At 38.8% G+C, this 16,645-nt stretch overlaps 1 protein-coding gene across 1 annotated transcript in view; it reads left to right on the plus strand.

Moving 5' to 3' along the window:
* Positions 1–16,645, plus strand: part of tmem106c (transmembrane protein 106C) — a 56,551-nt gene that overhangs the window by 13,239 nt on the left and 26,667 nt on the right. Inside the window, exon 2 of the mRNA XM_059956079.1 lies at positions 12,062–12,125. Coding sequence (XP_059812062.1) covers positions 12,062–12,125 — 64 coding nt within the window. The remainder of the gene's footprint in view (positions 1–12,061; positions 12,126–16,645) is intronic.

The following is a 16,645-nucleotide window of genomic DNA, read 5'->3' on the forward strand; positions in this document are numbered from 1 at the left end:
TAAAGCCTTCCTCCACCATTGAGCACATCTACACGGAACATTGTCTATCATCTGAGACCCCCTTTCCCTGCCCCCCCCCCTTCCCACCACCTAGGACATGCTCTCTTCTCACTGCTGCCATTGGGAGAGCCTCAGGACTCTCATCACCAGGTTCAGGAACAGTTATCATCCCTCAACCATCAGGCTGTTGAGCCAAAGGGTGCAACTTCATTGAACTTGCCCCATCTTTGAAATGTTCCCACAACTTGTGGACTCACTTTCAAGGATTCTTTATCTCATGACAATATTTATTGCTTATCATTATTTCTTTTTGTATTTGCAGTTTATCTTTTGCACACTTGTTGAATGCCCAGTTGGTGCGTTCTTTCATTGATTCTAAGGTTATTGGATTTACTAAGTATGCCCACAAGAAAATTAATCTAAGGATTGTATATAGTGATGTGTACTTTTGATAATAAATTTACCTTGAACTTTTTGATCTTTTTAATTTAAGCCCTTTAGATTGTTAGTACAATAACTGAGGCAAGATGGTTTGATGAAATTAGTTTTGGATTGCAATAGCAAACAGCTGTTGAAGAAAAATGCTATTTGACCAATTTGAGTCATTCCAAAGAGTGGCCAGAATTGGAAATGTTTTAATAACATTCTAATCAAACTTGTGAATTTTCTTGCTGTACTATTGTAAGTTTTAATCAATTAACATTTAAGCAAAAAAGGCTATGTAGAACTAATCAATTTTGCAAGGGTGTGAGGAAGCTTTCAAGGTATGAGCCAACTGTTATAGTAGTTTGGGTGGTAGATGGTTTGGTTAGCCTTGAATTCAAGGGAACTTGAGGACAAGAGAAAACATTTTCCTTCAGTTATATGGTGCACAGGTGAGATAGCATCTAAAATATTGTGCACTGTTTTGTTTTGGGGGAATGCAGTGAATGCTTGCCAGATTGATGTCTGGGCCTAGTCACTTCATAGATCTTAGTCTGCTTGTATAGATTTTAGAACAATTTCAGTGAGTTGATCTCCCGGAAATCTACTAAAGTCTTGGTCTTGATATGATACTCATAGGAGTGGTCTTTCTCATGGCTGGAGTGCACACAATCCAGGGGGTCACTCACAGACAACCAAATCCTTGGGTCAAGTTGAAAATGTCCTCATCCAGAGGATAGTGAATCTTTACCCCAAATGGCTTGTGGGTACTTGGTTACTTAAGATAAGCCCAAGACTGATATTTTAAGGGAATCCAGGATTTGGAGTTAGAACATGTTGGGTAAACAATCAATGATCCTATTAAAATGATGGACAGGGCAAATGGCCTATACTTGTTGCAAAATGGTATTTATGGTTTTGCAGCATTGTCATTTTTCTGTCCTAGATAACTTTGGTGTTGAAATGCATGTAGTGATAGAACATCCATTTTCTTTGCTCTTTGAATTGCTTTGCCATATGATTTGGCATCTCCAATGGTATGCTTAAATCCCAATCCAACGCAGTAATTCCTTTGCTGACTTTCCATAAGTCACTTTGGACCTGTTGCACTTGTATGTGATGTTCATAATGTTATGAACTAGGCTCTTGTACCTCTTTCAGTGTATGCTTTATACTTCAGGATTTCTGAAAGCTGCTTATCAAGTAAAACTAAATAATGGAAAATAGTAACTGTTTAAGTTGGGCCATATTTGGAGTCCTGCAACCAGTTGCTCATACCTTCAAGAATATTTGGGGAACTTTATCCCATTCACCATGTGAAGTACATTTGGTTAACTTATCTAGGAAATAGCTATTTAACAAAACACAGCTGTAAAATTATTCTTCTCAATAACATTAGGGGAAGGGTGAGGAGAAAAAACAAGCTGCCACAAGTGAAGCAAAAAGAACTTTGTTATAATGCTGGTCTTCAAGCATGGTATGGGCTTCAGGTTAGGGGATGATATAACTTTAATTTGATCAGTTTTACTTCTGGATATTTCTTTAGTCTTCATTTGCAGTGCTCAGCAAATAGCTTGCCAGTCTGAGTTATTTGGCAATTAACTGGAACTGATTAACCTGACAGCTGACTCAAAACTATCTGTAATTCCTGGCAAGTAAATGCGCCTGGAGTGAATACAAAGCTGGAAGAAATAGAAGATTTGAATCATTGGGATGTGGGTTATTAATTTCCTTAAACACGAGGAAAATCTGTTGATGCTGGAGATCCAAAGCAACACACAAAATGCAGGAGGAACTCGGCAGGCCAGGCGGCATCTATGGAAAATTGTAAACAGCCAGTGTCTTGGTCGGAGACATTGGTTGTTTACTCCTTTCCACAGATGTTGCCTGGCCTGCTGAGTTCCTCAACCATTTTGTGTTACCTACATCCAAAGGTTTTTAGGTGATGTTGATAATATGCTGGTTGTCAACTTGTATATGGGGGGGGGGGGGAGGGAAATTCCTTAAAGACTGGGTGAGAACCTGGGAACTAAAGACTTGTAGCTTTACAGAAGTAATGTGAAAAATCCTATAATCTATTTTATATACACAAATATTGAGGATATAAAAATAATTTTGAACTAAGTAACCTCTGGCTAAAAGAATAAGTGGGACTGAACAGGAACTTCTGAACTGAAGTAAACTGTCTTCAGCAGTTAGAAAAATAGCCGGCTTATTATACTGGTTCCCTTTTAGTTGGCAGAGAGACATTGAGAATTGATAAATAATATGTTGTATCCTTGTTTGAGTAAGGTGGGGGAAGGGGAGGAAGACTCACCGATAAGGACAGGAATGAATATCCATCTGTAATTAAGTCAGGGCCTAGCAAGAGGAATAATTGATAAGGACTAGACAGCAAATCCATCTGTAATTAAATCTTGATTAAGTGAACTCTCTTATCTGTAACTAAGTTTTGCACTAACAGACTTGGTGGGCGTACTAGTTCAAATAACATCTTGCAGTAGTAATGAATGGGGCTTACTGCATATAAACATACGGCTGTAACCTGACTAAGTCAGTCCCACTTGTCAGACGGTGGCAGTGTTTATGTGCCTTCCCTTTGACAACTGGGTCTCAAAGTCCTGCAGGAGAGTGCACAATAGACTGTGGTGACAATAAGAAGCTGGTCTCCAGAGTTTTATTCAGATTCAACTTTAACAATATAGCTATATTGCAAATGGGGCATTTGGACCTGACAAGTGTGTGTACAAGACTCCTGGTACACAAGGGTGCAGCTTGAGCTAGTGTCTTTACTAAAGTATAGTAGTGCATTGGTGTTCAGACTACAAGGTTGAGCTTTGCAATGCATTGCTGCTCTATGGGGTAGTGCTGTGTGGAGTACCAATATGAACTTGAACAGTAGCCAGCTGGAGTTTTGAGGTGAAAGGTTTCTTCACCCAAGTAAAGGAGAGACCTTTTTAAAAATCGGAGCTTCGTAGCCATTTTTAACAGAACTTGAACAGTAGCCAATCATAGTTTGGAATTCATTAGCAAGGTCAAATAAAAAATAAGGCAGGAGCAAGCAGAGCAGTCATTGTTGGACTAGGCAATGTTAGATTACAAAAGGGATGGGTTACATCTGAACTCGAAGGGGACCAATATCCTTGCGGACAGGTTTGTTAGAGCCGTTGGGAGGGTTTAAACTCAACAGCTCTAATTTGGAAGGGGTGATGGAAACTGGAGTGATAGGGCTGAAGATGGGAATGTTGATTTTCAAGCTGAGAAAGACAGGCAGATGATTGCGCAAAATTGCAATCAGTGGGATGGGTTGAAGTGTAAAGGGGATAGAATGGAAAAGCCTGACAAATACATGACTGAATGCGTTATATTTGAATTCACGCAATATACAAAATAAAGTAGATGTTAGGCTGTCTTTTACAAAGGTTGAACCCTTGCAAGGCCTTGCCCTCCACCTTTGCCCCATGGAGAACCTGGTAAGGCTCTGTGGCAACCAACTGGCAGGGGTTTTCAAGGAAATTTTCAACTCCTCTCTGCTATGGTCAGAAGTTCCCACCTTCAAAAAGGCAACAATTATACCAGAGCCAATGAAGAGTAGTGTGAGCTGCCTTAATGACTGGTAATGAAATGCTTTGAGAGGTTAGTCATGGCCAAAATGAACTCCTGCCTCAGTAGGCATCTGGACCCACTGCAATTTGCCTAGTTTACTGGTAGACACAATCTCAATGGCTATTTGCCCGGCCTTAGACCACCTGGACAATACAAACACCTACATCAGGATGCTGTTCATTGACTATAGCTCAGTGTTTAACACCATTCCCACAATCCTGATTGATAAGTTACAGGGCCTGGGCTTCTGTGCCTCCCTCTGCAATAGGATTCTCAATTGTCTGACCAGAAGACCTTAATACGTGCAGCTTGGTGATTATTTCCTTTTCGCTGACTATCAGCACTGGCGCACCTTGGGTGTGTGATTGGCCTACTGCTCTACTCTCTCTATACCCACGACTAACTAGGTATAGCTCAAATACCATCTAAAATCTGCTGATAATACTACCATTATTGATAGAATCTCAGATGGAGGGGGGGCATACTGGAGCGAGATATTCCAGCTAGTTGAGTGGTGTCACAGCAACAACTTTGTACTCAATATCAGTAGGACCAAAGAGCTGATTGTGGACTTCAGGAAGGGTAAGATGAGAAAATATGAACCAATCCTCATAGATGGATCAGAAGTGGAGAGTGAGCAATTTCAAGTTCTTGGGTGTCAAGATCTGAGGATCTAGCCTGGTCTGAATGTATTTATGCGGCTATAAATAAGGCAAGACAGTGGCTACATTTCATTAGCTGTTTGAAGAGATTTGGTTTGTCAACTAAAACACTCAAACATCTACAGGTGTTCCATGGAGAACATTCTGGCAGGCTGCATCATACAGGGTTGGGGGTACTACTCCACAGGACTGAAAGAAGCTGTAGGAAGTCATAAAATTAGTCAGCTCTACCTTGGGTACGAGCCCCTGTAGTACCCAAGACATCTTCAAGGAGCGCTGCCTCAGAAAGATGACATCCATTATTAAGGACCTCCAGCACCCAGGGCATGCCCTTTTCTCACTGTTACCATCAGGAAGGAGGTACAGAAGCCTGAAGGCACACACTCAGTGATTCAGAAACAGCTTCTCATCTGTCATGATTCCTAAAAGTTCAATGAATCCATGAATACTACCTCACTTTTTTAATGTCATTTCTATTTTTGCATTTTTTAATCTATTCAATATATATATATTTTTTTCTATATTATGTCTTGCATTGAACTGCTAAGTTAACAAATTTCATGTCACATGCTGGTGATGATAAACCTGATTCTGGAGTAGATGATCTTGTAGTTGAGTTGGAGTTTGGGAGGTATAATATGGTTATCATGGAGTCATGGCTGAAAGATTTTAGTAGTTGGAGATTAATATCCAAGAATACATAATCTAAAGAGCAGATATATAATCAGAGATTACGGGAGCTAGGGCTTTACTCTTATGGAGAGAAAGAAGGAGGATGAGAGGAGACATGATAGAGGTGTACAAGATATTAAGAGGAATAGACAGTGGACAGCCAGCGCCTCTTCCCCAGGGCACCACTGCTCAGTACAAGAGGACATGGCTTTAAGGTAAGGAGAGGGAAGTTCAAGGGGGGATATTAGATGAAGGTTTTTTACTCAATGATTGGTGCATGGAATGCACTGCCTGAGTCGGTGGTGGAGGCAGATACGTTAGTGAAATTTAAGAGACTACTAGGCAGGTATATGGAGGAATTTAAGGTGGGGGGTTATATGGGAGGCAGGGTTTGAGGGTTGGCACAACATAGTGGGCCGAAGGACCTGTAATGTGCTGTACTATTCTATGTTCTATATGCAGAGGAGTAGCTCTACTAGTTTAAAAAAAACACAAAATGAAATCAAATCTTTAGAAAGGGGTGACATAGGATCAGAAGATGTAGAATTCTTGGGGGTTGAGCAAAGAGGCTGAAGAGATTGTGGAGTATTTAATTTTTTTCAAGAATCAATTGATTCTGGCATGGTCCTGGAGGATTAGAAAATTGCAAATGTCACTTCATCCTTTAAGAAGGGACAGAAGCGGAAGAGGAAATTAAAGGCCAGTTCGTCTGACCTCAGTGGGGGATGATGTTGGAACTGATTGTTAAGGGTGAGGTTTCTGGATACTTGGAGGCACATGATAAAATAAGCCAGTCAGGATGGTTTCCTCAAGGGGAAACTTCTGCTGTGATAAATCTGTTAGAATTCTTTGAAGAAATGACAAGCAGGATAGGCAAGATTCTTTGGATGTTATGTACTTGGATTTTCAGAAGGCCTTTGACAAGGTGCTGCACATGAGGCTAAACAAGATAAGAGCCCATGGTATTACAGGAAAGATTCTAGCATGGATGAAGCAGTGGATGATTGGGAGGAGGTAGAGTGGGAATAATGGGAGCCTTTTATGGTTGGCTGCCAGTGACTAGTGGTAGTCCACAGGGGTCTGTATTGTGACTGCTGCTTGCATTGTATGCTGACAATTTAGCCAAGTTCACAGATGATGTGAAGATAGGTGGAGGGATAGGTAGTGTTGAAGCAGAGGGGCTGCAGAAGAACGTGGACAGATGAGGAGGATGGGCAAAAAGAAGTGGCAGATGGAATAGTGTTGGAAAGTGTATGGTCATGCGCACTTTAATAGAAGGAATAAAATGGCTTTTTTTCTAAATAGGGAGAAAATTCAAAAATCTAAGGTGAGTTCTTATGCAGGATTCCCTAAAGGCTAATTTGAGAAGTTGAATCAGCGGTGAAGTAGGCACATGGAATGTTAGCGTTCATTTCCAAAGGTCATACAAGGTACTGGTGAGGCCTCACTTGGGATATTGTGAGTAGTTTTGGACCCCTTGCCCAAGAAAGAATGTGGAAATTTGAAGAGGGTTCAGAGGGGGTTCATGAGATTAATTCTGGGAACAAAAAGGTCATCATATGAGCAGCAATTGAAAGCTCTGGGCTTGCATTTGCTGGAATTTGAACTAATGAAGGGGGATCTCATTGAACCCTAACAAATGATGAAAGGCCTAGATAGAGTAGGTGTGAAGAGGATGTTTCTTATAGTGGGAAGTCTATGACAGAGAGCACAGCCTCAAGATGGAGGGATGCCCATTTGGAGCAGAAGTGAGGAAGAATTTCTGTATCTCGAGGGTGGTGAATTTGTGGCCACAGGTGGCTATGTAGGCTAGGTCACTGAGTGCATTTAATGGCAGACATTCATAAGTTCTTGATTAATCAGCGCATGAAAGGTTATGGGAGAAGGCAGAAGAATGGGTTTGGGAAGGAAATGGATCAGCCATGATGAAATTGTGAGTGAACTCTAGACCAAGTGGTCTAATTCTGCACCTACATCTTGTGGAGTAAAACCAAACTGGAATAACTTGTAAGACAGTCAATACAGTAGTTTTGGGTTGAGACCCTTCAGCTGGACAGAATGGAGACTACATAATAATGGATGGTGCAAAAGTTAAGTGGATCCAGATATGGGAAGATGGAGCTTGATGGAGGAGGGAAGGATGGATATAGTAACAGAGTGGAAAATGGTGGGTGGAGACTAAAGGCTACAATTTATGGAATCTAATAAAGCAGTGGTGTATAGAACCAAAATGGATTTGGGGCAGGTGGGCAGATTGGAATAGTGGGAGGGGTGTTGGGGAAAATGGGGGGTGGGGTTGGGGTGTGGGTGGATCTAGACACTCCAATAGGGGACTGAGAAATAGACTGGCATGGGGGAAGCAAATGACCTAAATTGGGGAAATTCAGCCTTTGTGCCATCAGTTTGTAGAGTGAGGTGTAGAATGAGGTGCTGTTCTTTTAGTTTGGCCTCGTATCCCCTCTCCCTGGCAGTGGAAGAGGCTGAGGACAGACAGGGTGTGTTTTTCTTTTTAATGGGAGTGGGGTGTGGGGAAAGAGGAGGGAAGAGACATTTAATGGCTAGCAACCAAAGGTCCAGATAGCCATAGTGAACGGGACATGCTGGGTAAAGTGGTTCCGCACTAGTCTTGTTTTTTTTTAAATTATTACGTAGTTCGGTCTAGTTTTTGTACTGTCATGTAACACCATGGTCCTGAAAAAGTTCTCATTTTTACTATGCACTGTACCAGCAGTTATGGTCGAAATTACAATAAAAGTTGATTTGACTTGACATTATCAATAGCAATAAACAAGATTAGAGGTGATGTACGTGAATATCTGCCTTGCCTGGAAGGACTGGTTAGGTCCCCAGCTGAGGTGTAGGGTGTTATTAACCCCTGCAGTTCCAGGTTAGTGTCTGGAGGTGGGGAGGGCTGAGGAAACCAGGGAGATGGTGGTCTGTGCAGATGACAGTGGTAATGAGACGTCACTTGTGGTAGAATCATGTTATAACTGTCAAATGTTGAAGCAGGCAGTCAATTTCCTTTCATAACAGGAAATGAGCTTTTGTAGAAATCCGCATTTGGATGTGATCTAAACATTTGGTTGTGTACCTGGTGATTGTCCTGTAACTTCAATACTTGAAATGGGTAGATGTGACTAATTTCCCAACCAGCTGAACACAAGGTCTTGAATGTTTCTGAAATTGGGTAGAAAGCTGCAACTTGCATTTTAGAGTTGATTAAGGCTATTAAAATGGCTACAAGTATATACAATTTAAGCTGAAAGGGACACTGCAGATGCTGGAAACCCTGAGTGTTGGGTTGATGGTCTAAATCTTTGACCTTTCATCAAAACTAGAAAAATGTTCAGAATCGTTTTTTAAGTTGTGAATGGGGAATGGTGGAGAAAACAAAAGCAAAGTCTGAAGTAAGATGGAGATTTGAGGGATGACTAACTCATGGCAGTAATAAAAGCCATTTTGGGGGTGGGTGGAGAAGTGTTGGAACTGTGGTACAAAGTACTGCATATCAAGGTGATCTGAGAGAATGCTAGAAAGTTTGGTTGGTAGTTACAGAAGAAAAAAAATCTAAAGTTAATGGTAAGACTCTTGGCAGTGTGGCAGATCAGAGGGATCTTGGGGTCAGAGTCCATAGGACACTCAAAGCTGCTGTGCAGATTGACTCTGTGGTTAAGAAAGCATGTGGTGCATTGTGTTTTATCAATCGTGGAATTGAGTTTAGGAGCCGAGAGGTAATGTTGCAGTTATATAGGACCCTGGTCAGACCCCACTTGGAGTACTGTGCTCAGTTCTGGTAGCCTCACTACAGGAAGGATGTGGAAACCATAGAAAGGGTGCAGAGGAGATTTACAAGGATGTTGCCTGGATTGGGGAGCATGCCTTATGAAAATAGGTTGAGTGAACTTGGCTTTTTTCTCCTTGGAGTGACAGAGGATGGGAGGTGACGTGATAAGAGGTGTATAAGATAATGAGAAGCATTGATCATGTGGATAGTCAAGAGGCTTTTTCCCAAGGCTGAAATGGCTAACATGAGAGGACACTGTTTTAAGGTGCTTGGAAGTAGGTACAGAGGAGATGTCAGGGGTAAGTTTTGTTTTTATGTAGAGTGGTGAGTGTGTGGAATGGGCTGCTGGTGACGGTGGTGGAGGCAGATATGATAGGGCCTTTTAAGCTCAGAAAAACAGGGCTATGGGTAACCCTAGGTAATTACTAAAATACAGTCGGCCCTCCTTATCCGCAAGCTCCGCATCCGCGAATTCAATCAACCGCGAATTGAGAAAACCTGGAAGTGCTCTTCCAGCACTTGTTGTTGGAATATACAGGCTGTTTTTCTTGTCATTATTCCCTAAACAATGCAGTATAACAACTATTTTACATAGCATTTACATTGTATTAGGTATTATAAGTAATCTAGAGATGATTTAAAGTATACGGGAGGATGTGCATGGGTTATTGTGGATTGGGATCGAAAAAAAAATTGGAAGTTCTCTTGCTAAGCAAGTCAGAACAGGTACATCCAGTATTATTTAGTGTCAGTTAGTCAAACGTTTGTCTTAGTATATAGAATATATTTTACCTTTCTCTGCATATAAAACACTTAAGAACGTATGTTTCAGCGCCGGGCTCGGGAACGGAAGTTCAAGTGCAAGCCAGTGACAGACTGCTTTTGAGTACGCTCTCCATCTGTGGCAGGTTGATGTGGAGGATCAAAAACCCAAAACCCAATAATTAAACCACTGCGTTGCTTAGTAATAATTGTAGCTTTCATCAGGGCAGGGCCTTTCTCACTTTATCCTTTAAAATTGTTCCGATTGTTGACTGACGTAGCCTAATGCTTTTAGAATGACCGATGGCATTTTACCTTTTTTCTGATCGCTTTATTATTTCCACTTTATTTTCAATCGTGATCGTGATTATTTTTGTGAACAGAAACACTGCGGATTCAGAGCTCCGCTGCCAGGTCCTAATGTCTACCGTGCTACCGCAGGTTAAATAAGGTCTGGGGTTCCGCTGGGTTCTGAGGTCCACTGCATTGATGCAGGTTGGATAAGGGACTTGAGCATCTGTGTTTTTGGTATCCGCGAGGGGTCCTGGAACCAATCCCTTGTGGATAAGGAGGGCCGACTATAAGTACATGTTTAGCACAGCTTTGTGGGCTGAAGGGCCTGTATTGTGCTGTAGGTTTTCTGTTTCTGCTGCAGGTTGTCTTTTAATCAGAACTATCCAAGTGGGAAGGCTAATTTACTGACAGAAAAGCTTCAATGAATACCAAAAGGCTGCATTTAACTGTCAGATGACATGCTGCTTTCCTTAATTTTGGAACAAGTAAAAGTGAGAAGTGACCAAATAGTAGAGTTGGAGAGGGATGGCAAATTGGTGTTGGTGATGAGTAACAGAAAGCTTGAGTTAGACTTGCAAACTGAAAATGCTTTTTGTGCTATCAGCCACTGAAACTGCAATTCCTTTCTGCGCTGAAGATGGTATTAAGTGGTACACGGAATTAAAAGTATAAGTGAATCACTGAGTGAATTTTTAAGTGAATGACTGAATCGGTCATTGCTGATTCCTGCTCTAATACAAAACCGACTTCATCAGCTTTTCTAGCTTCCCTCCAACTCTGTCAATACATGGTACATTTCTGACTCTTGACTTGCCTATCCCCGAAATGCACAAATGACTATAGGCATAATGGATATTAATCACTGTCCTGATAACACAGCCTGCTTCCTATAAAGAATTCTATTCTAATTTCTCCAGCTCCATTGTATTTCTTCTGATTATAGCTTCTCCACAAATGTTTGAGATGGTCCCTTATTTTCCTTGATCAAGGTTCCCCTCCATAATTGACAGGGCACATTACACCTATTCCACTTTCTGTAATTCTGCCTCACTACCTGCACCAGACTGTAGATTCGGCAGATCCTTGAGGGTAGCAAAAATCGCAATATGATACTGCTTTCAGCACATCTTTCTCCTTCCTTCTAGTATTCCAGTGAAACTATTTCCTGCTCAACTCCCTTGTTTACTGTCCATTTCCACCAATGTCCACTCCCCTTTCTGGTAATACCTACATGCAACTGCAGGAGTTGCAACATCTGTTTTTCTACCTGTTTGTTTCACCTTGTTTAATTGGGCAATAATTTTGTTTTGTACTACTCCATTTTCATGCTGCTTGTCTCCATATTGGAGAATGCAAAAGATAATCTGTGCATAACTGCTCTTCAACATGAAACGGACCTTGAACTTCCATTTGCCTATCCTGATTCTACATCCCACTCCCATCCTAGCCACCTACACTGTTCTAACCTAGTCCTACATAAGCTCGAGGTACATCACTTGTCTTCTAAGTATGCAGGTTATAGGCATTGCAACAGTGTCTGAAACTGTTGAATTTAGTGTCTCATTCTTGTTTGGGTAACTTCCAGATCCATCATTTGCAATTAAGTTTTTGCCACTTGCTTGGCACCCACTACCATTTTTTCTCCCATTACCCCTAACTTTGGGTTTGTACCAGAGTTCCTGCTCTTCCTTGGACCTCCCTTCGTATACTTGAGTATTGCAGCTCATACTTGTTGTTCGGGTTGCATAACCTGTGGAGGAAAACTGCAAGTGTTTTAAGTATTTAAAAATTTAGTTTTACTTTGCTCTTTATAAAGGGGTAAATTCCATTTGCTGAGCTCCTTCATTTTGTTTTTCAGGTCAAGTAAATGAATTGGTGGCATTGATCCCATACAGTGACCAGAGGTTGCAGCCACAAAGGACGTAAGTCATGCAAGGACTATAATCTGTAACATACTGTTGCAAGGACTATAATCTGTAACATACTGTTGCATATAGTGTGATTAGAGTTGGTAGGGCTTAAATTGGTCAGTTCTCAATGCTGAATATCAATGGGGAGGCCTCAACAGATTTGAGGAGTTGACGTCCAAGACTCTTAATTTATAGCCTAGTCCAGTAGTGATTTTGGTGGCAGCAATTTGCCGTCACTGTCCTATTACAGAACTTGATAATATCTGCAGTTAACTTAAAGGTACGTGTTCAGATCCAGTAGACTTTGACTTGGTACTAAACTAGAAATGGCAATTACACACTATAAGTGCAATACAAAGGTTGCAGTGTTTAATAAGAGTATTGAGTCAATAGGTTTCAATTCAATAGGTACATTTAGTTCAACAGGTCCAGTAAATCTGTAGATATATCCACAAGTCAAATAACCAATTTGAGATTGTGAGCCAATTTGGAATAACTTTTTAAAGATTAATTTTAAGTGTTGCTGAATTGGAAGTGTTTAATGCAGGGTTTTCATTTGGTTAATTTTTGAGATCCTCTAATAGGAGAGCACGCAGAATGCAGAAGTCAGGCAATATTTGAGAAGGGAAGCAGGCAATGTTTATGCCAAGACCCTTCATTAGGACTGGGTTGATGATCTGATCTTAGTTCCTCCAGCATTTTGTGTGTTGCTCAAGATTTCTGGAATCTGCAGAATCTCTTATCCCCAAATGGCAGCTGTATTTTGAGATTGAAGACAAAGATTAGGGTCTTGTTAAAGATGTAATGTGGGTAGCAGCTGAGAAGTAAATCCTTGGTTTGGAGAACACATAGCATATCAAAGCAATCTCTTGGATGCCAATGTAATTTTGTACAAGTCCTTGCAGGTATTGAGATGAGATTAGAAGTGGCTTCTCATGAAAGATCATTACACAGTAAAGAAATAGAGCTAAGCTAATCAGCTGCTTGTGTAAGTTGGGGCAGATTTGCATGTCAGGTAGAATTTTATCTGATGCTGTTCCTGTACTTGTCTATTTGGCCAGTGATTTGCAACAGTTTGTATTGTCTCCTCTAAATTGAGTTCATGGTTTTTTTTGTGGTGTTTTTTCAGACAGGGAGGTCTATATTAGTTTTCAATCTGTATTGAGGGCAGGATGGGGTGATTTTAGTTGACTGTTAGACTGAGAAAACCTGATTGCAAGTAGAGGAGGGCTTGGTTTGTCATTTATGCAGCAAATTACCACATAATGAAGTTCTCTGTACTCTCGCTCTGCCCTCCCTATTTTCTTAAGTGTTCTTAATCTTGTAGTCATCAAGGGATTTGCTTGTCTCCAGCCTCAGGCCCAATGTATGTTTTTTCTTCTCTTTTTTAAACTTTTTTTATTGTATTTCAAGTGGTTACAAAATAAAAGTAGAGAAAAAAAATTTATATTACCCATCTCCCCTCCCCTTAACCCCTCCCCACTAGCATCCCTATAGAAAAAAAGAGAGAAAGAAAGAAAAAAAAGAAAGAGTGCCTGGATATTGGAAGATCCCCACATGCTCCATGGAGTTCGTAATAACTTTAGTATATATATTTATTTCTTTCCCCAAATAACCAATTATTTCATCTTCGGAGCACCTATATATTTAATCCTGTCTTTTGTAAATAAGGGCGCCAAATTTTCAAAAATGTTTCATATTTATCTCTTAAATTATAAGTAATTTTTTCAAGTGGAATACAGCTATAAATTTCTTTCTTCCAACGATCTATACTTAAATATGTATCCGATTTCCAAGTAACTGCAATAGCCTTTTTGGCTACTGCCAATACAATTTTTATAAATTCTTTCTGATATTTATTCAATTTGGGTATCGGTTTTATCCCTTCAATATCACCTAATAAAAATAATATTGGATTATGTGGAAGTTGTATTCCAATAATTTGTTCCAATAAAACTCTTAAATTTGTCCAAAAAGGTTGAATTTTAGAACAAGACCAAGTAGAATGTAAAAAAGTACCAATTTCTTGGTTACATCGGAAACATTGATCAGATAAATTTGGGTTTAATTTATTTATATTTTGCGGTGTAATATATAATTGATGTAAAAAGTTATATTGCACTAATCTTAACCGGACATTTATTGTATTTGTCATACTCTCAAGACATAGTCTTGACCAATTTTTTTCTTCAATTTTAATATTCAAGTCACTTTCCCATTTTTGTCTTGACTTATGGACTCCTTGTTTAATTGCCTGTTTTTGAATCAAATTATACATACAAGAAATGAATTTTTTAATCTTTCCTTTTTGAATTAAAGTTTCTATTTCATTAGATTTCGGCAATAACATTGTTTGAGCTAATTTTTCTCTTAAATAAGCTCTTAGTTGAAAGTAACAAAAAAGAGTGTTGTTTGGTACTTTATATTTATTCTTTAATTGATCAAATGACATTAATATACCTCCTTCAAAACAATCACCTATATATCTAATCCCTTTTTGAAAACAATTATATAAAAGTTGATTATCTATTGTAAAAGGAATAAGTCTATTTTGAATTAAGGATCTCTTTGCTAATAAGGATTTCTTTATCTCATCATCAACATTTATCTTATTCCATAAGTCAATCAAATGTTTTAATATAGGAGATTCTTTCTTTTCCCGTATCCATTTAGATTCCCATTTATATATAAAATCTTCTGGTATATTTTCTCCTATTTTATCTAGTTCTATTCTAATCCATGCTGGTTTATCTTTCTCAAAAAAAATGCAATAAATCTAAGTTGATTTGCTTTATAATAATTCTTAAAATTTGGAAGTTGTAACCCTCCTAAATCAAATTTTCATGTCAATTTTTCCAACAATATTCTTGACATCTTACCTTTCCAAAGAAACTTCCTCACATATTTATTTAACTCTTGAAAAAACTTCTGGGGTATTTGTATTGGTAGTGATTGAAATAAGTATTGTAATCTAGGAAATATATTCATTTTTACGGTATTTACTCTACCTACTAATGTTATTGGTAATACCATCCATTTATCAAGATCTTCTTGAATTTTTTTCAATAGTGGTAAGTAATTTAATTTATATAAATTCTTTATATCATTATCAACTCTTATACCTAAATATATACCATTTGCTGGCCATCTAAATTGGGTTATTAATCGACATTGACTATAATCTCCTTTAGTAAGAGGTAAAATTTTACTTTTATCCCAATTTATTTTATAACCTGATATTTTCCCATATTCTTCTAATCTATAAGATAATTTACGCAATGAATGTAATGGGTTTGTTAGATAAAGCAGAACATCATCAGCAAATAAGTTAATCTTGTATTCTTCCTGATTAACTCTAAAACCCTTAATATCTGGGTCCATTCTAATTAATTCAGCTAATGGCTCTATCGCCAACACAAATAAAGCAGGTGATAATGGACAACCTTGCCTAGTTGACCTTGCTAACTGAAATGGTGTTGAAATTTGACCATTTGTCACTACTTTAGCTTTGGGATTAGTATTTAAGGTTTTAATCCATTTTATAAAAGATACTCCTAATTCATATTTTTCCAATACCTTAAATAAAAAATTCCATTCCAATCTTATCAAATGCTTTTTCTGCATCTAAAGCTCATTTCTTCCCTCTTTTGCGCTAAATGAATTATACTAAATAACCGAGTTACATTATCTGCCGATTGTTTTTAATAAATCCTGTTTGATCCATATGTATTAATTTTGGTAAGTATTTAGATAATCTGTTAGATAAGATTTTTTCTATTATTTTATAATCAGTGTTTAATAAAGAAATAGGTCTATATGATGCTGGCTTTAAAAGATCTCTATTTTTTTTGGCAATACTATTAGAATAGCTGTCGAAAAAGATTCTGGAAGTTTATGCGTTCTTTCCGCTTGATGTATTAACTCCCTAAAAGGAGGAATTAATAAATCTTTAAACTTTTTATAAAATTCAGGTGGAAAACCATCTTCTCCTGGAGATGTATTACTTTGAAGTGATCCTAGTGCTTCTTCGACCTCTTTCAATGTAAAAGGCATATCTAATCCCTTCTGTTCTTCCGTATTTAATTTTGGAAGAATTATTTGTGAAAAAAATCTTTCTATCTTGACATTATCATTTTGTGATTCTGATTTATACAACTCAGAATAAAAATTCTTAAAAGTTTCATTAATTTCTAAGTTTTTTTTCTTCTCTTGACCACAGCCTCCATCTCCCTCATTGGCCAAGTTTCCTAAAACTTGCCAGGTTTACCCTTCACCCTAACAGAAATGTGCTGCTCCTGGACACTTGCTATCACGTTTTTTTTTTCTAAAAAAAAAAGCCTCCCACTTGCCATTCATTCTTTTCCTTTCAAAAGGGCTCACCTAAACAACCTCTTGAAGATACTGCCTAATTTCCCCCACCATCCCTACCCCAGTTTGGGACCCTAAACTGCAGACCTGTCTTATCCTTTTCCATCACTATTGAGAAACTAAATTGAATCTTCAATTTCCTCACTTAAAGGCCAGACAGTTTG

The sequence above is a fragment of the Hypanus sabinus genome, chromosome X1 (genome assembly GCF_030144855.1).
Source record: "Hypanus sabinus isolate sHypSab1 chromosome X1, sHypSab1.hap1, whole genome shotgun sequence".
Taxonomy (NCBI): domain Eukaryota; kingdom Metazoa; phylum Chordata; class Chondrichthyes; order Myliobatiformes; family Dasyatidae; genus Hypanus; species Hypanus sabinus.